Genomic DNA, 26,466 nt, shown 5'->3' on the forward strand with positions numbered 1-26,466 from the left:
TTTCTAAAAATCTTTTATTTCGACTCTAGGGACCTTGAAACGTCGAGAAATGTCAAAATTTTCAATTTGACAAATCGGACCCATTACAATAACTTCCTATGGGAAGTTAACTAGAGCTTTTAATCAAACTTACATTACGATGGTAGAGAAGTTAAAAAAGTGAGTACCCCGATTCCATCCGTCTGTCTATCTGTCCTGGCCCCTACAGTGCAAACAATTGTGTTGATTGATATAAAGGTTTTCAGCAGATTATCGTAATGCGTTTTTTTAACTTTCCATAAGAAGTTATTGTAATGGGTCCGATTTGTCAAATTGAAAATTTTGACATTTCTCGAAGTTTCAAGGTCCCCCTAGAGTAGAAATAAAAATTTTTAGGAAGATGTCTGTGCGTGCGTGTGTACGTGCATACGTTCATATGTCCGTACATTCGCGACGTTTTTTGCCCATAGCTCAAGAACCAGAAGAGATATCGACTTCAAATAAATTTTGTTATATACATAAAAAGGCAGAAAGATGGAGAAAGGGATCTCAAGAAAATTGCGTGGGCAGTTTTTTTATCATAGCAGTTTAAAAAAAAATTTGAAAATGTTGGTTAACCTTAATATGTTACGAACCAAAAACGTTAGAGACTTAAATAAAATTGTATATAATATATTGTAACGTAATACCAAACAAGTATATTTCTTGAATCAAAAAAAAATCCATTTAATGGTTTTTTTTATAAATCAAAAAAACTGAAAAAAAAATTTGTCACCTCGAACATATTACGAAAACAAAATGATTTTATCTCCAAAACAATTTTGTGCCACGAAAAATAAAGTTCCTAACTTACTTACTTACTTTCAAGCCATCCGCTCCAGCGGCTTTATAAGACTTCAGCCTAGATATGGCAATTATTACTTCTTCTAAGTTGGGAGGACGGGATTGTTGGCTTTCGTCGTCTATGTTGAATGGATCATCCTGTCTGACAGCGGAATTCGGTTCATCATCGCCGTTATACAGTCTGCAGAAATGTGTTCCTTCCATATTCTCAGCATTGACTGCGGTTTCTCTATGGTGTTTCCACTTTCGTCTTTGCAGCCTTCGGTTCTAGGTTTATGTACCTGTGAATTTCGTTTCACCTGTTCATAAAACTTTTGAACTTAATTCCTGCTTTTAAACCTCTAAACATCTTCGACCGCACGTTTCTCATGCCCTCTCTTTTTCCTTCTGAGAAGTCGGTGTTCCTCTCGCCTCTTCTGCTCATAGAGCTCATGAGCAGCTCACGTCCTTTTATCCAGCGCCGCTTTGCGTGCCTGTTGTTTGGCTGCATTTGCCTGCCGACATTCCTCATCAAACCAGGTGTTCGTTGTTGGTGGCTGTTTGAAACCCAGCACATCAGAGGCAGCTTCTCTGATCGCATCTTGGCAATGTTGCCATTAGTTTTCGATACATTGTGTTGGCTGCAGATAACTTCGAGAGTGGTTACTTGTAACTCGATCTCTTGCAATTGTAGCCGTTCGACGTTGTACCTTCTCCCAGTACCTCCCTGTTTTGCCTTAGATCTGAAAACCCGAAGTGCTACCTTGGCTACAACCAGGTAGTGGTCCAGGTCGATGTTAGCTCCTCGGAAAGTTCGTACATCCATGATGCTGGAAGCGTGTCTGGCGTCGATCGCTTTATGGCCAATCGGGTTGACGGTAGATTGATCTGGAGAACTCCAAGTTCCTTTGTGGATGTTGAGGTGTGGAAAACGCGTACTGGCTACAATGACGTTTCACACCGCAGCAAAATCTATGAGCCTGAATCCATTGTCGGAAGTGTTGTCGGGCAGGCTGTTTTCGCGATTATTTCACCAAAGATGTCTTCCCTTCCTAGCTTGGCATTAAAATCGCCCAGGACAATTTTAATATCGTAGCTAGGACACTGCTCATATGTTTTGTCTAAGAGCTTGAAGAACACATCTTTGGCGTGGTCATCTTTCTCTTCTTTGGGGGCGTGCGCGTATATCAGCCTAATGTTGCCGAATTTAGCTTTGATGTGGATGGTCATGACTTCTTGCCTGAGTGACAAAGCTGTATCCAAATAAGCGCTGTTGGTGTTCGTGGCAGCAGTCACCATTGTAAATATCGCAGTTTTTCATCCTGTTTTTGCCCGGCCCATACCATCGTATTTTCTGGATGGCTGTGGTGTCTGCTTTATAGCAGTCTAGGGCCTCTACTAATTCTTCGGCCGCACGTAGTCTGTTAAGGGACCTAACATTCCACGTGCATATCCGAAGTTCGTTGTCCTTAATTCTTTTGCGTAGGTTGTCAACAGTAAATCCGTTCGTATTGGAGGCTTGTTGGTGCTTCGCAACTATGAAACTTTTACGTGGCCAGGAAGTCGCCCCAACGGCACAACTCCCAACCTGGAGGGCCATATCCTAAGTATAACTCCTAAGGGGGGAGCCGGATAAAACCGCTCCTTATAGGCCTGCGCTCCGAATAAGTCGAACAAGCCCTATAAGGTGTTCACTAAGTAGTTCAACCTTACTGAAACTGTAGACGGCATCGTTGATTCCATCTCGGGAATTCCTCCGCTGCAGTCTGGATAAGGAAAGGTGCCTTAGTGGAAACACCTCTCCCCCCCCCCCCTCTCTAGTTTGCTGCCCCCAACAACTGTCCTCTGGGGTTGAAATTCAATCTCCAGTTGAGGTACTAGGCACCCGATGTTCACCACGAGGAGGTGAGAGTAGGAGTTGATAGACAGAGGTGGGTTTTGAGAAAAACCTGTGGACGCTTATGTCCTCTTGAATGCATATGCCTACCATTTGAACATCTTTCGACTCAAATATCAAATATTGTGTTTTGACAAATATTGTTGTCAACATTCAGTAAAATTTTGAAAAAAAAATCTAATTGACAGTTTTCTTACGAAAAATAAAAACCTAACAAAAAAGCAATACTAAAACTTGCTAAAAATTTACTTTCGACTCAAATAGCTTTTCAAAACTTAAAATTATTGTCTTCAAACTTTTGTAAAAATGTAAGAAATGCTACTTTAATTAGTAACGAAATTTTGTTGATTAAAATTCTATTTAACAAAAGTATAAATGAACATTTTTAAGCGCTGAGTAAAAATTAATCTAAGTGTGTCAAGAACACCCCCCCCCCCCCCCTGTTCAAAGTCTTGCCCTCCTTTGCGGGTTGATTGTTTGATTTGAAAAGCTTGGAGACATAAAGCATTTACGTTATTGAGCCATTTATGTGTCCGCAGATTTAGAATTGGATTCCCTTGAACTACGACAAATTCCTTATGTCGGAGTTCTTTTTAGAACAGGCATAGGCATAGAACTTATGTTTTCAAAACACAAAGCAAACTAATTCAATTTTCGAACACCTTCTCATGGTTGCTCAAAACAGTCCTATTGGAAGCTCTAAACTTTTCACAATCCTTACATTTAAATGTTTTGAGGCGAATCTTATTTTAAGGTCTTATGTTTTATAGCTCAAGAAGTCATTAGATTTTTTATTTTATTTCAAAAAGTATGTAAGTAAATAAGTAAGGAGTATAAGCGAGATGGTACATACGTCGCGTCAATTCATATTGCTCTTTTCAAGTACTAACTGAAAAACGAGATTTATTTAAATTAAATGGTCATTTTTTTTAAATTTAAATTAAAATTTTTACTTACATATTTTTGAATAGCTAAGTCGACATCAGATTTTTCAAATTCAAAATTAGAAATTTAATAAACACGCATTTCCGATTCAGGATTCTGTACAGCATATTAAAAAAACTTCTACCTAGATGGAGCTTGAATCTAAATTGCATGCGTTTTTCGGTAAATTTTAGTTTCTTTATTTCAATGTTAGGTAATGGGGAGGAGAAAATGTTGCTATAAGTGGATTCGAAGTTAACCATAAAATATTAGTGCTAAAGGGGAAATGCAATAAGTTCTAAAAGAAGGAGTGAAAAAAGGAGAGTTACAGTAGGGGTGACAACTCTGTTATCTATCCTTAACTTCGAAAAGAAGAAATCGTTATAGGTGTAACTTTTTTTTATGGTTATAGTAACAGTTACATATTATACCCTATAATTTATCAATCCGTGCAAAACTGATTAACCTAACTTTTTCTGCTTTGAAAATAATTTTCGTATTTTAATCTGTATGTCATTACACTACAATTAAAATATGAATTCTATAATTTAACTTTATTTTTTCCCAACAACATTACATTACTGTTAAAGACTATAAATGCCCTGATACTCGTTTATTGACACTAATTTCTTCCGAATTTAGAAAATCAACAATATTCAAAATTCCGAACACATGTCCCGAGAGATTCATGCACTTAGCATTTCAGAATGGAAAATTTATATTTCTCCGGCTTCACAAATAGATTTTTAAATCAATATAAAATCGACTTAACGTTAACAAAATTTTATTTCGGGAATACCATTTTCGAAACGAAAAATAAACATTCATTGAGTACTAATTTTTCGCATATGCGCTTTCGATATCCTTTTTCGCATATCCGCTTTCGATATCCTTCACAATTTGAAATCGACTTTTAGTACTAAGGTTCATGTCTACACTTTATAATTTTTCCCAATAGATGTCCGCTCTGTTTGAGTTTTTAAAATCTCTCACAGATGTCACTCAAAACCACAACAGATAATTTCAATTTTATTGCTAATAGATGTCACTAAAAACACCAAGATGCTAATTGAGTTATGTCAAAAAATTTGACATCTATGCTGTCATCCCCCAACAAAAAGTGATTCACTTTTCTTTACCTGAAGAGAAAAACAAATTTGTTTTGCAAAGATAAAACACAAATAACAAATTTCTCCCTAATTTTTTAACAAATTCATTCGAATTTATACATATTTTTTATTTCTTCTTCATTTGTCCATAAAAGTAATCAAACTGGGTAACGATATGTCTGTCTCTGCAATGGAAAGTATCCTTTTTAAAGAAACAAGATAAACATACAATTATTTATCCACTTCTATTGTTCATGTTCATACCTCATTTGACTTAATCACCTCCCCTAATGATAGGGGAGTACAGAATTTATTTTCCTTAACTCTTAAGAAATTATCTAGAACACATGTTCAATCTAAAATTTGCTGTAAAGGACTTGGAACGGCAATCAAAACGATGTGAGAAAGAGGAAAAACTCGAAAAGGCCAAAGCGAAAAAAGCCATACAAAAAGGTAATATGGACGTAGCTCGAATACATGCTGAGAACGCAATTCGTCAGAAGAATCAAGCTGTGAACTACTTGCGGATGTCTGCTCGAGTTGATGCTGTTGCTAGTCGAGTGCAATCGGCCTTGACAACTAGAAAAGTTACCAGCTCAATGGCTGGGGTTGTTAAGGCTATGGATGCAGCTATGAAGGGAATGAACTTGGAGAAGATATCGAATCTTATGGAGAAATTCGAAACTCAATTTGAAGATCTTGATGTACAGAGCTCGGTGATGGAGAACACAATGTCTGACACGACAACTACATCTGTTCCACAGGGTGATGTGGATAGTTTGTTGCAACAAGTCGCCGATGAAGCTGGGTAAGTAGATTGTTTTATGCGATTGAGATCTATCACTTTTGTGTGGAAATTGACCTAATATTTTCTTTATTTTCAGATTGGAATTGAACATGGAGCTCCCAAGTGGACCGCAAAGCTCGACTGTTGGGGCATCTACTCAAGTCTCACAGGAACAAGATGAGCTTTCTCAACGTCTAGCCCGTCTTAGACAAACCGAATAATAAAACCTCTCCTCGTCGAGTCTCTTTTCACTCCCTTATTGATGTTTATCCATGTATATTATTTGCTAAGAGAGAATCCTTGAAGGAAAAACAAAACACATTTATATTTTCTTTATTTTCATAAATATTATTTTCACTTTATTATTTTTTAATACTAATACTTAGTCATGTGGCTTATAAAGAACGAACAATAAAAAATAAACAGAAACAAAAGAACTTCTTGTTCTGTTTTGGCTAATTTTTAGTAGACACACTATTCAGTCGTTTTATTCGGGGATGGGGTATTGTTGTTTTCGGCCGCAGGATTTGGAGGAGTTTGTTGTTCCTGCTGCTGCTGTTGTTTTTGGTTGGCTTTCTTCTGTTTGCCAGGTCCACGAACTCGAGTTTCCCCTGGAACTTTTGGTTTCGGTTTAGGACCTCGTTTCAATTCGGTTTTGCGAGTTCGATGTGGGACAACCATTGGAACGTGACGCCAATTATCGTTGTAGCGATCCAAACGCTTTTTGAGGATTTCAACATCTCTTATGCGACTTTTAAGGATCTTTTTTGTATTTGTAATTCTGAAAATCAATATGAAATAAAAACAATTGTGGAAGAAATTGTGGTTTTTGTTATTACCGCAAAACTAAACGTTCGTTTTCTGTTTGAGTATCTTGGCATTTTCGATATAGTTTCTCAACCAATATTTTGTACTTTTGTTGATCTTCTGGAATTAACATTTTAATGAAATTAACATTAAAAAACGTTTAATTAGGAAAATTTATCAAAAGTGAAGCAAAACAAAATTTACTTTTGACGTTTTATGAATTTGTGTATGGACCATTCACAATAATAAATTCGTAGTTCAAGCAGAAAAAGACGGCGTTCCTGGTTGTTCAAAATTCGAATACTTTATATAAATTTCTGAGATGTCAGAGATTTCCGTATTTTTTACAAATTTTACGCTTTCTCCGTCAGGACAGGAGTCTATGAACAGAATTTTTTATGATTCGATTTCTTGAGGATTCTCTATTGTATAATTCAATAAAAATCGATTACCAGGTAAGAATGATTCAAAAATTTTGTTATATCATTCTTTGCTCGGAGTATCTATCTGAGAAAAATCTCAGAAATCTAAGAAATATAAACTGGCCAACTGATTAACTAACAGGGAGTATATCTGGTTAGCTTTGCGAATGATGCATCCCAGAAAAACTAATTGCTATTATTAAAGCATCATATGATGGATCCAAGTGTCACGTTCTGCACGATGGTATGGTAGGTTTTCAGATGATTTTGAAATCCGAAGCGGAGTCAGACAGGGATGTATTCTGTCGCCAATATTGTTTTTGTTGGTGATAAGCGATATACTACGTTCAGCTCTGTCAGGTGGCGAAGGGATCCAATGGACTTTGACATCCTATTTAAAGCACTTGGATTACGCGGACGTTGTTTGCTTACTCTCTCATAGAATTATGGATCTACATAAAATGACAACAAGAGTGGAGAGATAAGCAGATGTTGTGGGGCTGAAAATGAATTACGAAAAAACAAAAGTGATCAGACATAACACGAAAGCTGGAAACATTCGTGAATAGATGTCGTCGTAACATCGTAAGGATTTTCTGGCCAAACCGTATATCAAATGAGGAACTTCATAGAAGGATAGGTCAGAAACCTATGTAATCAATAATACGAAGACGTAAGTGGCAATGGATTGGACATACGCGTCGAAAAGATAACGACTGCATTGCATGCCAAGCAATGCAGGACAGTGGAGGCGGAATCAGCGTCACTAGGCAAGAGTTGGAGGGAGCTGAAACACATCTCCGGAAACCGTATATAAATAGGCTGTCAAGAGAATCAAGTGGAAATTTTTGACATGTATAAAAAAAATGTACAAAAAAAAATGTATCAAAAAAATGTACAAAAAAAATTAATACTACATTTAGCCAAAATTAACTACATTTAATCTCATCGATATATTAAAGTAAAAAATTCTTTGCTTATTTCCATTTCTTTAGTTTTTAGTAATTGCAACTTTAGTTCATTCAAACGAATTACAAACCAAAATATTTCTCCCGGTTCCTTGTTTCTTATATTTGTTGACGAACGAACAAATTAGTAGAATTTTGCACACATGAGTTTAACATATTTTATTTAAATTTTATAATAATATTTAAATATTATAATTTTAATCTGATATCCGATATATCGTATTTGCATGTACTCGTAACTGCGTTTGCAATTATGAATAAAAGTAGAACAAAATCGATATATGATAAAAACCCGAATATGTGAAGAGTGAAACCTTGAGGATTAACATGTTGGTCTTCAAGTCCTTATTATGGTACTTTCTATAATCTGCATTTTTAATTTTCTATCTCCTTCCAATTAATACGATTTCTGTGTTTTCAATCCTCTTTTTTCGTCAAATTTGAGAGTGTAGAATATTGGTAAACACATAAATAGGTTTATTTAGGTTGCTATTAGGTGCGGAACTTTGTTACTAGCAACTTTAAGCAAATTTTTGGAAATGTATATATAAACTATCAGTCTTATTTAAAAACGCTGTATAGAGCCTACATAAATGTACCTTATCTATATAATGCATCTAAACGCAAAAATGTTATTTATAAGACTTATGCAAGGTTGCATTATTATAGTCCCATAATAAGTTAAACGCGTTTTGAGGTTGATGAGAGCCTACATAAGGAACTTATTGTCATTGTTATTATGTAAATGTCACTTTGATTTCCTCCATGATTGAAATTATAAAGAAAACAATAATGCCTTTCAAGTTTACCTCGTTTATTAATGATTTTAATAATTTGAATCGTTCTAATAACTCCAAAAGTTTATAAAAATTAAGTTCAATCCAGCCTAAATTTGTGATATTTCCTTTTGCGCAAATAAGTAAAAAACGAAGGAGATTCTAAATGAAATGTTATAGGCTTTTCACACCAACCCCAAAACCCGGTTTTCGAGAAATTATCGGTTTTCGCCGAAAACCTACATCGAAAACTCAAGTTTTCCCATACATTTTTGTAAACGACAAGGTTTCGTAAACAACATGTTTTATATAAAACCTCTCGAAAACTAGTTGGAATTCAAAGTTGAACAAAACAAACAAACCTTTCGGAACATTCAGCAATCAAATAAATGTAAACAAAACAGGCTGCTGTCAAAACAAATATTTTATTTTGAAATTTTGTTCAAAACAATTATACATACATATATTCAAACAATCAAAACAATTTGGCCGTGGTAAGTAATATTATTTATACAATTTATCTTTACAAAATAAGAATTATTGCTTTTTGTTTTTTATTTACAGAATATGGAAGAAAAAAAATAAAAAAAGGAAACTGTGGGGGAGCCAGGATGAGGAGTACCTGCTCGAACTCTGGGCTGAAAAGGAGTCTGAGCTGCGGGGCAACCTCATCCCAGTACGAAGAAGATGTAGAAACTCCGTCGGCCGAGTCTGCATCTAGTTCATCACGGGCTACTCCGTCAAGGCTCCGGGCTGCAAAGAAAAGAAATAAACTTTAACTCTAATTTTTTAAAATTGTTCCAAAAATAAAGTTTTTAAAATAAATGTTTGTTTAGTGTTTTTTTAGTATATTGAAAATTTTATATGTACATATGTATGTATGTACATACAAGAAGTATTTTGCGCGATGGGAGAAGACGGTGGAGTGTGAGCTATACAAAAGCACCACTTCACCATGCGTCGCGACGTTGCGTTTGTCGATATGTTGCGTATTGTAGATATGTAATGTGTATATACTCAAGTATGTGCAGTATGTGTGCATTTGTTGTACAGGTATTTTGTGATCTTACCTAATTGCATTTTGTTGGCATTTCGGATAATGGAAGGTGTATTTCTTGCATCATCTACCTGTGTTGATTGTTCCGGTTGCTCTCTATGCGAATTATTGTTTGCATTTTGCAAGCATTGGATGTTGATTTTATCAAGTCCCTTTCCGATTGTCCTAAATCTTGATTTAAGGTGTCCGAAACAGTTTTCAACAACTCTTCGACATTTCGAAAGTGCGTAGTTTAAGTTCTTTTCTTCTTCGGAAGCTGTGGTACTGAAAGGAAATGGTTTCATCAAAGAAAAGAACACGCCAAACTTCCTGACAAAATGTTGTCACAATAATGCATACTGTGGATATTCCTACCCCAAAGATAGCTGAAACTGTCCTGTATTCAGCGGATGATCCCAGGGTATATATTGCAATGGCTATTCTTTTTTGTAATGCTATACACTTCCTAAAGTTTGTATCTTGCATTTCCAGATCCTTTAGTTCATTGCAGAGTATATTGAAAGTTCTGCGGCTCATTCTGAAATGTTGTTTGAAATACTCATCATCGTTTTCTAACATTCCATGTTTCCAAAAAGTGCTGGTGCGTACCTGCATCAAATATTTAAATATATACATAGCTTCCTATTAATTGAATTGTTATAACAAGCTTACCTTTGTCCAAATGTTCATATTTTGTTCATCTTTCTTTCTATATATTAAAAATAATTTAAATTTTTCAGAATTCATTTAAAATTTAAACGTCAAATGAAAACGTGTAAATGTTCGGTGTGAACGATTTTCGTGTTTTCGAAAACTTTTTGCCGAAAACCGGGTTTTGGGTTTGGTGTGAAAAGCCTATTAGAAGTTTTATTGATTTTATTCAAAAGTTTTATCGCTGATATTACTTACTTTATCGGACTAATCCCAATTTACGGTACGAGACCTTTTAGTTTTAGTTTCCATTTTTATTCGATTCAAGCACAACAAAAAATTTGTATTTTTTATTTGTTATGACAAACAACTAATTTGATAGACAGATAAAAGGAATTGACATTAGCATTATATAACTAAAATGTATAGCAGAATTTTGTATGAATGAGAATTTTCGCAACGTTACAAAGAGCCTTCATAAATTATTATGCACTGTAAAACTATTCATCTGTTTATCAAATTATATTATATAAGACTGTCGTAGATTTTTCTTTAAATAATGCAGTATTTAGTAATGAAATGTAATAATTACCTGAAATGTCAAGTCATTTCATAAAACCACGTTAATTATGTCTCTTCAAACCAAAATTCCAAGTGTGATATTCATCGTTTTAAAATCGATTAAATATAAAATTTTGATTGCAATTAATTTTTAAAACACTTTGTATTAACAACCTAAGGACAGAAGTAATTTATTGATAATTGACACCATTTCACACCATTGTGATTCCTCTTTTGATAGTTAATAAAAAACAAAATGCACTGATAAGTGAATATTTACACAAATAAATGACATTCTGTGATTTTCTGTGAATTTAAGTCCCAAGTTTATTTGACATGACATAAAATTACATAAATTAAGTTTCTTCAAACCAAAATTCCAAGTGTGAACAACTCCTTTAAACTAATTTGCAGATGTTCTTTCTCTGAACACAGCCAATCGCGTTAAACGAATTTGAATGACTTTTTTCATTATGTGTATCTAATTAGTGTGGAACGTGGAACCCATATGTCCATTTTGTGATCAAGTGCGGTGTTGTTTTGTGGAACTAGGATACTTTTTTTTCTCACTTCGCTTGTCACAAACAGAAGAAGAAGAATAACAAAGTAAATTTGTTTACATAAAACTTTCTGAATTAATACAATTTAATTAAATTACATATTAAACAAAAATGGGAACGCCACACAAAAACTATTCACAAAATCTAGAATCACCCTACGCCAGACACTTGTCTCAATATCCCTCACAAACCGAGGGTTTTGTGCCCAACGAATTTGCTGGCAAATCGAGGTTACAACAATCCTCGACTCCTCAAAAACAAAATCAGTATCACCAGAATCAAGGCAATAATTATCAATCTAATAATAATTATAATAATCGAAGACGCGGCAATGGTGGGAATAATCGTTATTTTAATGTAAATAGAGGAGCTGGCAGTGGAGGGAATAATTCTGGTGGAGGTGGTGCTGGTGGTGGCGGTTATCACAATATGCAGCATAATTATCAAAATAATTACCAACAAAACTACAACCAACAGCACCATCAGAGGTACAGCAACAGTGGGAATCGCCAACAGCCGTACTACGGACAGAAATACGTAAGTAGAATTTGAAGCAGAGAAAAAATGGAGTTGGGATGAAAGACGCTTGTGTAGCCAAGCCAAACAACCTGAGCTATTTGTCTACCTGCGAAAAAGGTTTGCTTGATTCTCATAAACTGCGAAAAATCAAATTAAAATGAGATAAGAATCGAAGTTAGGCAGAAAATCTAATTTATCAAAAAGCATTTTTTTGGCGCCTTAAAACTTAGACTAGTTTTCTCTCATAAGGATGTTGCTCTAATAAATGAAGGGGAAGTTCATAAAACAGGTGCATCTTATTAGATCCGTTTAAGTCTTTTATCTTGAACTAGATCACGGTTTTTGCTTGGATATTCTGTTACGGCGTTGTTTGCAAAAGTTCCGCTTTAAAAACTCGATTCCTAATTATTTTCTGTTCTTAAGTTCTTCTTGATCAAATTGCCCTTTTTCATTGTTGTTTTTTTAACTTTCAGAATAAATCGGATAATAACAGTTCTAGAAACGACTACTACCACCCCTCGATGCTTGTAGATCCATGGAAGGATCTCCTCGAGCGTCACAATGCAATTAAAAACAGTCAGATAGATGTCCCATCAACATCAACGCCCGAGCCAGAAGAAGAACAAGAAGTAGTAGCAGAGCAATTGAAAGACGACGAACCTCCATCACCGACGACGTCGTCATCCTCAACTCCAGAAGATGATGAAGCCGAAGCAATAACAACCCCATCAGTGGCAATACCTACATCACCGAGCATAGCTTAATGACGAACAATAATAAGATGATCTCCTCTCACATATCGGAAGGGCGGACTCTAGAGACATACATAAATTAAGATAAATCCAATTTAACATTTAAACACAGTTATTTTTGTTTGCTTTAGGTAAAGATTAATCTTTTTTTATTATTAATTAATTCATTATCAGATTAAACAGATTTGGAGCGAAGAAGTGCAGAAACTTAACAAATTTTTCATATTTTTATAAACCACTAAAAAGAAAATAATGTAAATACAATATCCCCGTCTGTAGGGGGGGGTGTGTGTTCCCAAAGACACCTGGGCTTCGCTTTGAGAAAAATAGAACAAAGGTTTTTCTCTTGTTTTTGATTGTTTAACATTTTTTTTACATAGATTTGAGAGAAATAGAAATAAATTACTGTTTTTGTTCTAAATATAAAAACAAAACAATGAAAATAAAGAGTTGATTTTATTTATGCGAGTATTTCTTCCTCTCGATGTACTTCTCCCAGTCGAGACTCAGGCGATTGTATATGCTCATTGCTGCTCGGGCATCCTCCACGGAGTTGTGTTCTCCTGTTTGGATTTCTTTTCCGAGAATGGCCTGACTGAGTCGCTTCAGACTCGGCGTCCGGCCGTTGGATACGAGACGTGCGAGAGGCTTGTAGCGCGCTGTGTCTCTGATATTCGAGGACGGGTGTTTGATGCTAAGGACGGCCAAATCGTTGTAGATTCCGTGGCCAACGAGAATCTTTCCCTGAAGCGTAGTAATCACTTCGTTTTGTACTTTTTCAAATTGCTCACCGTGTTCTATGTCTTGGGGTCGAATCCCACTGACACTGGTTCGATAGTCGGTCACATGTTCTCGGGGTTTGACGAACTTATCCATTATAACTTCGCCGCTTTTTTTAACAATCGAAACTCTGGCGAGCATATCATCGTTTCCCAAAGGTCCTGTTCCGACCATTTCACAATCCATGGCGACAATCTGAAGGTGATCTTTCTTGCGGCGATTCTTAGATTGACTTGGGGTGGTGGTGTTGGTGTTACTGGGTGCTTCGGGTTTTCGTGTTGCCTCGATTGCTTCGGGTAGAGTAATTGTTCCATCTGCTGCATTTATGGCTGCCAGGACACTTGACCAATTCGTCCCTGCCTGCTTTCGGCTTAGAGAAGGTTTCGGTGGTACTGGTGGCAGTGTGAATGCTGCCTTGGGCTTCTTTGTTTTGACATTTGGTCTATTTTCTTCTGCAGTTGTTGGTTTTGGTTTGTTTTCATTTGGTTTGCGAGGGGATTTTTTTTGTTTGTTCGGGCGGTTTACTTCCATTTGTTTTGTTTTATTTTATTGAGTATTTTCAAAAGAATTTGTTTTTTGAATGCAAATAATTGTTTTTTGTGTTTAAATTTTAATACATTCAAAATTTAAATTAGAATAAATAGAAAAACAAAAAATTACTGACACAGCTGCTTCGAATTTGACAATAGTTTTGGTCAGCGTGTTTTGTTGTTGAATTCAGAGAAACAAAAATAGAATTGACATAAGATGAGTGCGTTCGAAATAGAGTTAATAGTTAGGGTTCCTATTTCACTTAGTACTATGAAATCACTACATTAATGGATTGACTACATTTCAAACTTTTGCAAAATGTAAGAAGTTATGTAATAAAATCGAAAAAATAATATACATATACATACATCATTCTGCACATGCTGTTCTTTTGAGCTAAATTATAATATTTTTCTTAACAAATTTTATCTGCGATCTCGACGATAACTTGAATAATGTTTGTTTCAAAATCACTACAGCTCGGCGATTATTTGGTAAATATGGATTTTCGGATTATTGAAAAACTAAAGGTATCAAATTGAATGATCTTGATGGCCAATTAACGACACAAGAAAGTGAATTTTCTCAAGCAATAAATCCATCATTTATCATGTTGTGTGTTTTGTTGCCCCGCCTTAATTGAACTACGTCACTATCTTCAATCGCTGGAGAACATCGGTCATCATTCGACCATATTGCACCGAATAGTGGTGTTGGCCAAACTAACATTTTGTATAAGGTTTAATAGAAATTAATTTCTGACTTATTGTCGTGTATAAGTCAAGAAGGCCTTATAAAAATCATAACTACATTCAAAAAGTATGGGCAACAAGTGAAAATTTTACAAAGCATATGAAGATTATGATAATCTGTCAAAAAAGGCATGTTTACCAAAAATATTACATCTGAGCGACATCTATCACACAAATATTGTCCTTACTTTGTTTATATGTATTTGTGTTTTGAAACAGTGAAAGCTAAGGTACTTTTTTTCACTTTTGTTTTATAGAGATGACAGATATTAATTGTGTTAATAAAAGACAAAAGACTCATTGACTTTTGCGCAGTTGAAATTAGTTAAGCCTTTATATTGATTATTTATATTTTTAAATTACTTCTATACACTAGAATTGATTTGTCTACTTCTCTGTTTCTTCTGAAATATTGAAATTTTTGGGAATAAGTAATATTTTCGACTAACAGAAATAACGACAACTCCAACGACTAATTTTGTAGTTGGTTGATGGCTATATTGAAATGAACACTTCTGTAGTACCTTAGTTTTAATTGAATTTAAAGCGTTGTTAGATTGTGAAAAAAGTTGTTTGTATGGAATTTACCATTTAAGATACAAAATGCACGCTTTTACGTGGAAATGTATAAGAAAAATAATCTATTCCTTTCGGTTTAAGATTCTTCAAAAGTATATATAAAGTATATAAATAACATTTTCGGAATAATGTTTCCTATTAGGTGAAACAAGTTTTATAAAAGTTTGAGAAACGAAAAATGTTGAATTTTTGCTTAAGTGTTTACATTGTTGTCTTAACTACCCAAATATTGAGATAAGTGTCACCGAAAACATGTTTTAGCCAAATTGATTGAGAGATGATCTAGTGTTCACAAAGTTAAATAAAATTAATTAGAATATATACAAAATTTTCCTTTTTTAACCAATCATTTTCCCTAAAATTCCAGTTTTCATAAACATGTGAAACAAATAAAGGATTTGTTTCTGCAGAAATGAAAGGTTTTTATAAGGTTTTACAACAATATCACATCACTTATGTGCAGACAAGTTTGTTGAGTACATATTTTGACAACAAAGTCTGCGAATTAGTTTGGAAAATTTTATAAAAGAATTTTAAATTGAAGTTAAAATATAAAATATCCCACTACTTCAGCAATTGCCACTTTAAAATCTGTCACTTCCTAACATCTGACCAGTAAAAATTATGCTGTTATGAAAAATTAAATGTTAACCATTCGATGACACATTGAAATTAGAAAAAAATCCATCCAATAATTATCCAAATTCACAAAATGCAATAGTTTCGCCATGAAGCACCATTCCATTTTTATATCGGAGTCTACATTTATAGTCAAATTTTTGTCCATTTGAGGCTCGGGAAATCCAAAAATGATTCTTAATAAACCTCACCATCTCCAACCAGCTAAAAGATGGAATTCGTGAAGTTAATAATTTACATTTTCGTCTTAAGTACCCTAGTATTTAGGTAAGTGTCACCAAAAACAACTATCATTCATTGATTGAAAGAGCATCTAATTTTAACGGATTAAAAAAAATTAATTAGAATAAAACTAAACTTTTCCTAAAATTCTAGTTTTCATAAAAATATCAAATATTTATGTGTTTATATATCAAATCAAATATCATGTTGATTTGTTTCATTTTATGAATTAGACATGAGTTTTCTGTATTTGTCAGATTTTTCATTTCATTCCCCAAATAAAAATAGTGTGAACAAAATTTCGAGATATATTTTGAAGGATTGTTTCTGCAGATATGAAATAATCCGATTTTTCATGTTTTTCAACGATTTCATATCTCTTATGTGTAGATACATTTTTTAAGCATACATTTTTACAATTAAGTGAGTTTCAGAATGAAGTAAATAATTTTAAGTTAGAGTTCTGTTAAATTGCGTGTGTAATACTACGTTTCCATCGGGCACTAAACCGAGATTTAGCTAGATTTGTCAAAAATCTCCTTGAAATCTCACAGATTTACAATAGAAATTTTAATCTCCTCAAATGAAGATTTCAAATAAAACTCATTGAAATCTACTTGGAAACATTAGTTTGTCAAATCAAACAAACTTTTGTTTCGGAGAATTATTGTTGAACCGACAATAAACAATAAACAACTCAAAAACGAAAACGAAATAAATCAAAAACGAAATAAAATGTAAGCATACAAAAATAATAAATAAATAGGTACAAGAATAAAATAAAACTAATTACGATTGGTTGTTATGACGGTTGTTAAAAAGCGTGTGGTTCTGAAAAATAAAATTTAAACCTTTCGATAACACATAGAAATTGAATTTTATAATATTAAATGACACCTGTTATAAGAAAACCTTTCATAAAAACTACTTTCAGACATGTGTGACTTTTATGATTTCCAATTTTGGTTTCTTTTATTTATTTAATAATATTTGCTTTGAAATTGTCGGCTGCTTTTTTATTTTCATCATTAATTATGAAAACTAAAGCAAAAGTAAAAGAACCACCAATATTGCAACCATTTTTCCTTTTCATCTTGAGAATCATTAAAACATCAATGCGAACCTGATAGTAAATATTCCTGTAGACTTCAAAAATATTTGGAAATATTCAAACAAGGTACATAAATACAAAATAACCCAGTAACTTCGAACGCATTCACTCCATCTGTCAAAAGCTATTCAGCAGCATCATTGCCAACTCCAAGAAACTATGCATTCCATTAAAATTTGACATTTCGAAAATATACCCACCGACAGCATTCAGCTAACAATATCGAAATCAGTCATAAAATTGTCGCGTTCGTGAAAGGTTCTCTTCTCTCATTTCGCAGAAAATACGTTCCCCATAAATTTGTAGTGTGTCGCACCCTAAAACGGCGACTAACCCATTGTTCTGTGTATGTTGTGTTTTTCTTCCTTTTGCATAAATTAAATTCATTTTCTTTTTTTTTTAAATAGAAATTACAAAAATTTTCAGTTTGAATCCACTAAAAAAAAGAAAAGTTAAAGATGCTGGTGAATTATTTTTATTTTATGTGTTCCCTAAGTCCCCAAGTAGTGTTGTGAATATTATTTTTATTTCATAATTTTCAATTAGCCGGTTGGGATTTTCTTGTACCGAGAATCGAAAGGAGACCGAAAAAGGATTTTCCATAGTTGATACACCACCAACCAACACCAACGACAGAGTCAGTAGCCAGATTAACAACAACAAAAACAGGAACCAGAAAGAGAACAACGGGCAAGAGCAACCAAAGTACCAGACTGAGATCTGAGACCGGGACGTGTTCGTTTTGCATCCGCGCGGAAACAAAAGCAAAACGTCAAAAGGACACCTACCCGAAAAATTAAACCAACAACAAACCGAAACCACTCGTCTTCACGTTCCTCTTACACACAATAGTTTCTTCCAAAAACAAAAACCGAAACTGAAACCGAGAAAACTGCATTCCGGGCGCGAAGCTACCGCTAAACCTGTTGCGTTTTTTGTTTTTTAATTTCTTAAATAAATTTTTTGTTTCTACTCTAAGCTGCTTTCTTTGATATTTTTATTTTGTTAAATTTATAAAAATATTTGCCCTTAACTCGAAAATAAAATTTAAAACACTTGATTCAGAAAAAATAAAAACAAAAACGAGAAGTTGGGGTTGGGCGCTCGTTTTTACTTCTTTATTTTTTATTGCTTTGCGGGATTGTAAATAAATTGTTTGTGAATTTTTAATTTAATTCCTGTCTGCATTTTCTTTGTGTTATTTTTATTGCTTCCTTTTTGGTTTGATCCTTTGCAAAAGCCAGTGAAACAAAAAAAAAAAAAGAAAAACGTGTCCAAAATAAGCTTTTGTCTTTATAAAATAAAAATCAAATAAATTCAATTTTAAATACGAATCATATTTCTTCATGTATCCCTTATGTCTGTCCGGATGAAACAGCATCAAAGAGTTTGTAATTTTTCTCTATACCGTTTGAATATAATCTTGGTGGTCTGGATCTGTTAAATTCCATTTGGGAGCAACTTTATAGTTGCCCGACAAAGCTCTGCTTCGTCGACACTGCGGCAGCTGTAGTCAACGACGACTACAGAAGTGGCGGCAGTAGCAGCGACAGGGGACCCAGAGAAGTCAAGCCCGGAGGGGGAGGAGGTGGTGGAGGAGGAGGAGGAGGAACCAGCTTGGCATTCGGAGGAATCAGTCTCTTGAGATTTGGAAAAATGGGAACAATCAAATCTCGACCTCTGACACAATCAGATTCGCTGTCCGATGGAAATGCATCTCAGATGAATGGCATCGCAGGCCATGGCAGCAATGGCAATGGTGCTGCGGGAAACGGCGGAGTGTGCAGCATAGTCACAAGTTTCCCCAACAAGCACGACTTGCTCTATGTGAACTCCCCGCAGAGTTCCATTTCGGCGGGGACAAATCAATATCATGTGCGACAATCGAGCATCAGGAATCGCCCACAACCGCCGATACCCGAAGCAGCAGAGTTGGATAAACGATTTGCTAAAGTTCTGGTAAGTTATTTTATTTTGTCTTTTATTCTTTTGTATATTTTTATTTTTTTTTGTTCTCTGCTATTCGCGATCCCTTAGAAGTTTAAAATGTTTTCCGTCAATGCGTCGTTCTCTTTGTGTGATTTTGGAGCCCTTTCCCTTAAGAGTCGGTATGACTGGTTCTGTTTAACTGTGGCTATGGTTATGGGTGTGATGTGTGTATAATACGCATTTGCATTTTAAGAACGGTAGAGTTGAATGATACAAATCTAAATCTCTACCACAATAACATAACTAATAAAACACACAGGGTTCTATTTCCATGTGTGATGATGATGAGAAAGGTACGATAAGGTTCGCATTTTCATTTGCATATCTTTTATTTTCCGTTTCTCTAAAATTATTCATGGGAAACTTATTGGCATTGTTGTTGTTTACTTTGAATTGATGGTTATAGATAGGTATAAGTTGATATAAAGGGTTTTATGTTGTGTTGAATTGTGGTAAAAATAAAACCAGAAGTAGGTAGATAAATTAGCTGATAAGAAATGTAAAAATTATAAAAAGGGGGCAATATGTGCAAATAAGTCAGATAAAATCTACTATGAAAGAAATAAGGTGTGGTTGAATAATGTACCTCAATGCAAAATGCAAAAAACAGATATTTTACTGTTATCCTGAAATTTAAAATAATTTTTTTTGAATAAGTCAACAAAATTGATTAAGTGGCCTTTGGAATAAAATTGAAATTATAATATTGGGTGCAGTTTAACAGACATATTTATGAAGCTAAATCTCAGTTCTGGATTCACAGGGTAAAAATTCAAGAATACCTCAACATTTATTAAGGTTACTAATTAAAGGATATTCAGACAAATTTAGAGAACAAAATACCTACAAAGAAGAAATGGCTAATAATAAAGATAAGAAGCATTACTCGACTGGGTCCTTAATTTAGAGAAGACAGATACTTGACACTTGTATTTGTATTTAAATACTGAACGATTTATTTCATTTTGAATTTTTGTGTCTACCAAGCAGCTGATTGTGAAACGTCAAAATTATTCTCCAATAACTTTGTAGCCGAAATTTGTACACTTCTTCGGAGGGGACATTTTAACACATTTTTTAGTTGGAAGTAGCCAATCAGAATGACTTCTCTACGTAGTGACTACATTTGTGAATGCGCCCAATATCTATAACGTTTTGTATGGAATTTGGCCTGGAAAAAAACTCCTAATTGTTTCATTCTTATCAGTATACTTACCTAAATCACTAATTTCATTGATTTAATTGAATTGACTTAGAAATTTAATAAAAACCTGAATTTTGTGAAAGAAAAACTCAGAGGTAGTTTTTTGCAGCATAATAACGGGAGCTTTTAAAGTCGTTGTTATTTTTATTGGCAATACTTTCTTTGCGATTTGGCCTTTTTGACAGCTGTCACTTCATTTATACTCAGTTTGGTTTGCTTTATCAAACTTAGTAGACTTACTCATAATTAAAATAATGGCAAGCAAATGATGATTGACGCCTTGGCCCCAATTGATGTAAAAATGTGGTTAAAAATTGTGCCTTTCGGCTGGAATTTATTGGAGTCAGCCTTGGTGTTCATTTGCCCGAAATAATAATGTTTTTTGGTCTTCTATAAATAGTATAGTAGAAAGTTCCCAATAAAACCCATCGGTAGTAGCCAGATTTTTGTATTTAAAAATTGGTACAAGTCAGAATAATAATTTAAAAAAAAAAAACACAAATAGAAGAAAATTTTGTGAAAATTAAAAGATAAAATTAACTTCAACAAAAAAACTAACTAAAACTAATAAAATGGACAATTTTTATGAAGAAATGTTAAAAAAAACATCAGGAAATTGAGATTCTATAAAAAAAAGTTAATTTAACAATTGCTTCAAGGAGAGGGTTTGTTCGTAGACTACTCTTTATCTTCTATATATATCTAAATCGAGTTGAAATGAACTTGATTCGACTCGATTCCGGTCGAGGATCGGAGTCAAGTCAAAAGTTGTGAAGAAAAACCTGTGTATAGGAGTTGTTTTTGTAGATAATGTATTATGGACTGTTTATTTGCATGTTTGTGTACAAAAAATATATTTTTGTTTAAATCAAATACAAAAAAAATTACACATGGCAGTTGGTAGCATATTCTTATATGGTGCTAAACTTTTCAGTTCTTCATTGTTTAATACGAATCAAACTATCTCACTTGCACTTCAAAAGAAAAATCGAAACACCATTTGCATTTTAGAAAGTGCTGTCAAACTTAATTATTTTTAAAACTTCTTGTGCGGTGGAAATACCAAAAAGATTTATTTAATCTAATCTGAGATAAATTTTTAGTGGAAAAATAGCAAAACTTAATTATCTTTTCTATTGTTTTCTCTTGCAAAAGCCCAGTTAGTCCATTTTCATTTGATTGATTTTTTCCCCAATGGAAAACCCATGATTCCAAACGCGCAACTACTCAACGAACACAGCCATCGAGATACGAATGCAATAATAATCGTACCAACATTTGAGAACGAAATCACATAAGATCCATTCGTATAAATGTAAAAAACGCATCCGTAGTAAGATTCTACTTTAACTTTTATCGGTAGTATTTATACTGCAAATATTGTTTTTGTTAATAGTGTAAAATCCTTCTATATTATTGATAGATTTTCCAACAAAACACGGGTATTGTCACCTAGAAAGTTAAACGACACTCACATCAGGTTTCAAAGTAACAATGTGCAGGTTCAGACGACATAAGAGGCTTGAAAGTAAGACAAGTCTCTAGCATCTGACTGACCAGCTGCCAAAAAATTACTTCCAATTAAGACATCTTTAATGGAAAGTTGACTGGAAAGTTAGTCAAGAAAAATCTCCCTAAATATAAAGTCAAGTCTACTTATGTCAAATTGATCATGTCTTTTAATTTAACTGAAAGCTGAACTTTACTATTTTATAATCTTATTTTCTGCACAATTTCATTTATTGTTTTGTGTAAAAATTCTCCTTGTCTAATTGTAGACAATAATGATTTTGGTAGTTTTTGTACTATGAACTTGAAATAGAGGTTTCTAAAGAAAAGTTCTGAATTTGAAATTTATGACATTTGAAAAACTAACTAGTTGCTTTGGTCCAAATTTACGTTCAAAGAATGAAGGTGACTGCAAATGAAGTCCCTTATGTTGTCTGAACCAGGCCAATGACAGTTCGATGATTAGCTAAAAGGTGCGTTCATTGTTTAAATTCAAAAATATCAAGGAAGTTTAGAAAACTTTATGGGACAGTTGACTGGAAAGTTAGTCAAAAAAAATCTCCCTAACTATCAAGTCAATTCCACTTATGTATGTCAAAATGACAGCTAATCATAATTTTTCATTTAAATGAAGCTGAATTTTATTACTCTGTGATCAATTTTCTTATGTCTTTATATTTCTATTTGATGTTTTATTTAAGAGGGTTCCTTGTAAATTTACCTATAGATAAGGAATAAGTAATATTTTTTTTAAATACAAAATGCAGGTCGAGATGGAATGGTAGTTTCTTGAGAAGTGTTTTGTAAGCAATTATATTTTCGCTAGTTTTTGCACGATAAACTGAATGTAGAGGTTAGTGAAGTAAAGTTCCAAGTTAAAAGTTTAAGAAACTTGAAAAACTGACTAGTTGCCTTGGTCAAAATGTACGTTCGAAGAACGCAGTTGACTGTAAATGAAGTCCCTCATGTTGTCTAGTAATAAATTGATAAAATAAGTAACATAACCTATGACCATGTACCTAATGGTTTCCTGACCTAATTTATTGAAAATACATACATACCTTATAATAAATAACGATCCCCATAAATTAATATTTGTATAATGATATTCATTTAATTTATCGATATCAATATTCTTTTTGTTTTTTTAACCACTAATTTACTCTCGAACAGGCGGAACCTCATTTTTCAAAATTTCTAACGACCACCAGAATGAATAGATAATAGTAATAAAGTTATGGGTTCCACACAAAACTGAAACAGGTTTCAAAAATATGAGGTTTGGAGTTTTACGAAAGTAAAAATCATAAAATCAATCAATAAAAACTGAGGCAATTTGTACAGTGTAATTAAAGAACCTACAAAAGTCTACATTATTCTAAAAATCAGGTCTTGACAATCTAACTTTAAGTGTTCTGTAATGAGAATAACTGTTGAATTTCCTGTTTGAAATAAGTGAATGTGATTAAAAAAATAAGAATTTTATTTCCCGATGACATCATTACGACATTCCATTTTTTTTTCTAAAACCGGAAAGTTGTATTTCAAAAACACAACGACAACAGATTGAAAGGCAATGAAGCAAATAAACATATTAACATGATGTTCTGTTTTGTGAATTATCAAAAGGTCACTGGGTTAAATTAAAACCGCATTCACATAATAATTTAAAACAAAAAAAAAATATTAAAAAAAAAGAGAATGTGTCGTAATAAATTGATTAAATTAATTCCCGTTGAAAACGATCATCATAATCATCAATATTTATACTTAATCGAATTCAGATTGCAAAAATTGAGTTAAAAATGCGTTGTTGTTGTTTATTTAAATAATTTTTATAAACAAAAAATAAAGAATTGCAAATGAAAATAAACTCAAAAGTTAGAATAATATGAATTTTATTCAAATTCGCCGGAAAGAAAGGAAGAAGATTAAACAAATTAGAGCAAAATAACAGGAAACTAAAGCCTCCTATCATCAGCAACGTCTACCACTGATAATAATGATGATGACAATATTGGAAAATTAAGACCGGAAGATTCAAATGTCGGCAATCTTTTACATCTCTAAGTTCCAAGAGGAAGTTGTTTGTAACGAATTTAAGTTGTTGACTTATGTAATGAATGTTAGTATTACCGACGACGATGCGACGTGGTAATGGGTGGGTGCATTACTTGCTGATGTAAGCACCCACCATTCTTGTGTTTTTTAAATGAGTCGCGTGCGCCTTTCTAACGCATGACTACTCAAAATGCATACAGTTTTATTATACCCGTACTTTGTTCGTAGACGTCGTCGTCGTCGTCGTCGTCGGTCGTACGCATAAGCCGGAGATCATTTCTGCTATTTATGGCATTGCGTTGTGTCACAGAAAGAGGGAATTTTATTCTATAAATAGTTTTCAAAAAAATGGAAGAAACAAAAGTTTAATTTTCTTTTACTTCAACTTCAAGCCTATAGAAGAATTATAGAAATTAAAAAGAATTCAAATCAACAGAAAGACGCCAGCCGGCATGCAGCGGCAGTGATATGACGTTCGACTTTGGACTTATTGGGCTGCATTATAAGTGAGATTATGGTTACAGTCTTTTCTTTTCAATTTTGTATTCACTAGAAAATTTCAAAAAAAATGGGACCCCATTTGATTATTGTTTTTTCTTTATTTTTCAATACTTTACAAAAATAATTGTAGATATAGTTTCCTCTGATTAGTATGGAAAATATTTCATCTAACTAGAACACTGTGTCGGCTTTTGAATTGACCTGGCTAGCATCATGCGCAGCGCATAGGCGAGGCGAGGCGAGGCAAGGCAAGGCACTGATTTATTATCTAGAAGACCGCACCACGAACCATGATAGGAGATAATAACCAGAGATTATTCTTCAAGTTGAATTCATTTACATTTAAACATAAAATTATACTGAAATTTCGATATGGTTGTCAAAATGTTGGTCTTTTTATTTCGTAACAAAATTTAATTTATTTACATAAATAAAATTAGATAAGAAATAACTGAATGAATAAAATAAAAAATTGGCATGAAAAATCACACGTTTTTGTTTTTGCGGTGTTCTTCCACAACGTGATAATTTCAATATCATATTTATCAAAACAAAACAACGAAAATGGAAACAAAACAAAATTAGTTATATGATACTTCCGTAAAATTTTGCTTGCAAGCGTAAAAAGTATTAGAAGTCAGAAGGAAATGTTTAAATACAAAAGATGACTATTCCGGAAATTGTTTGAGTTTGAAAAGAGTTAAAAAGTTTTCGGTTAAAAGGTTTCATTTTGAATATTCCGTTATTTAAGCAGCTGTCATCTTTAAAATTGACATCTTTTGAATTTTATAAGTACAAACTACAACATAACTTAAAATGAAGCGATGTACGCTTTAAAAAAAGGGTTACACTTCTTAAAACTTACTATTTACAAACAGACGTGCGAAAAATTTTGCGGCTGTATGATTTGACGAAGAGATAATAAAAATTGACCTCTGAGATTTTGTGATTTAACACCTTTAAATTTTGTATTGAATCCCACGCGGAAGTTCTAGGTCAATGTTTTAAAATCGATTTAAGAAGGTTGATTTTGTCAAGTTATCCAGGACACACAGTTGTTTTTCAACAGGGACGCTACAAAAGTAGAGCGACAAGGACAGCAAACGACGACATATTTCTTGCCGCTCTTTTGGCATTTCTCTTCAATAAGGTTTGTTATTTTATGATTTAAAGATATCCGATTTACTACCGAAATTCGGAGTCAATGGCCTCTACGTTAACAACGCTACGTCCAATTTATGGCTGAAACACAAACGTGCTTCGTCTGCGTTACTTTGGGCCGAGGTTGCTTTGAATGACACTTCCAATATGACATTTCTAAAATGGCACTTCTGTCATTAGCGGCTGTAATTTTTTTCAAAATAAAAAAAAAAGCAAATGTATTTTGTTTGTTGACTTTTTTACTGCTGTCAAAGAAAGCAAATGTTCAGCAAATTTGAAGTAGAGCTTCCGTTTAAAGTGACATTACGTTATTTCCTTACGATTATCAAATGAAACGTGAGGTCGAAGATTCATTGTGATAGCATGCATTATATTCCTATGGCTGAACTCGTAAACGTCAAGCGAAGCCTAAGCTGAAGCGTGTTTTTGTTTCTGCCATATGGTCGTAATAATCGTCTTAGCAGATCAACTATTGAGCGTCTAGTGTAGTGCCATACATAGTAGAATCGAACATAATTTCACAGGAATAAAACAAATTCATTGATATACAAAACCGTTTTTGTTTTATTAAAAAAAAAAACATTTGTAGAACTCTAATTAAAAACCCGATATATGGTGCTGTAACCGTAGCGTTTTTTCACGGCTACTGCCTCTGGCGAGGAATTGACAAATTCTCCAAAAGTAATTCTTGTCATGAAAAGTGCTCAAATTTGACGTTCGGATTCGGCTTAAAACTGTTGGTCCCTTCCATCCCTGACCACAATACTCATACACAGGAATGGTTGAGAGTTGTCAGTCACTAGGCCCTAGTTTTCAAACGGACTGTTGCGCCACCCAATTTATTTATTTATTTAACC

At 33.7% G+C, this 26,466-nt stretch overlaps 5 protein-coding genes across 11 annotated transcripts in view; 3 read left to right on the forward strand and 2 right to left on the reverse strand.

Moving 5' to 3' along the window:
- Positions 1 to 4,733: 4,733 nt before the first annotated feature.
- Positions 4,734 to 5,995, forward strand: LOC129938605 (charged multivesicular body protein 1b). Its single transcript, XM_056046267.1, has 3 exons — positions 4,734 to 4,928; positions 5,074 to 5,539; positions 5,616 to 5,995. The coding sequence occupies exons 1-3, from the start codon at positions 4,907 to 4,909 to the stop codon at positions 5,737 to 5,739; spliced, it is 612 nt and encodes a 203-aa protein (XP_055902242.1). The 5' UTR covers positions 4,734 to 4,906; the 3' UTR covers positions 5,740 to 5,995.
- Positions 5,990 to 6,556, reverse strand: LOC129938606 (uncharacterized). Its single transcript, XM_056046268.1, has 2 exons — positions 6,358 to 6,556; positions 5,990 to 6,299 (listed from the first exon to the last, which is right to left on the reverse strand). Exons 1-2 carry the CDS (start codon positions 6,456 to 6,458, stop codon positions 5,993 to 5,995), a joined length of 408 nt encoding a protein of 135 aa, XP_055902243.1. The 5' UTR covers positions 6,459 to 6,556; the 3' UTR covers positions 5,990 to 5,992.
- A 4,686-nt stretch (positions 6,557 to 11,242) lies between these two features.
- LOC129940762 (homeobox protein 2) lies at positions 11,243 to 13,017 on the forward strand. The gene is made up of 2 exons (XM_056049214.1): positions 11,243 to 11,836; positions 12,292 to 13,017. The coding sequence occupies exons 1-2, from the start codon at positions 11,411 to 11,413 to the stop codon at positions 12,580 to 12,582; spliced, it is 717 nt and encodes a 238-aa protein (XP_055905189.1). The 5' UTR covers positions 11,243 to 11,410; the 3' UTR covers positions 12,583 to 13,017.
- Positions 12,683 to 14,053, reverse strand: LOC129940761 (RNA exonuclease 4). Its single transcript, XM_056049212.1, has one exon. It carries the CDS (start codon positions 13,879 to 13,881, stop codon positions 13,027 to 13,029), a length of 855 nt encoding a protein of 284 aa, XP_055905187.1. The 5' UTR covers positions 13,882 to 14,053; the 3' UTR covers positions 12,683 to 13,026.
- Positions 14,054 to 17,426: 3,373 nt separating this feature from the next.
- Positions 17,427 to 26,466, forward strand: part of LOC129940689 (formin-like protein) — a 203,505-nt gene continuing 194,465 nt past the window's right edge. For 5 of the 7 annotated variants that reach the window (XM_056049106.1, XM_056049108.1, XM_056049110.1 and 2 more), the window contains exon 1: positions 17,427 to 19,143. In XM_056049106.1, the coding sequence (XP_055905081.1) occupies positions 18,841 to 19,143 (303 nt within the window). In that variant the 5' untranslated portion in view covers positions 17,427 to 18,840. The remainder of the gene's footprint in view (positions 19,144 to 26,466) is intronic. The other 2 variants (XM_056049105.1, XM_056049104.1) reach the window with 2 other exon arrangements.

This window comes from Eupeodes corollae, chromosome 1, assembly GCF_945859685.1.
Source record: "Eupeodes corollae chromosome 1, idEupCoro1.1, whole genome shotgun sequence".
Taxonomy (NCBI): domain Eukaryota; kingdom Metazoa; phylum Arthropoda; class Insecta; order Diptera; family Syrphidae; genus Eupeodes; species Eupeodes corollae.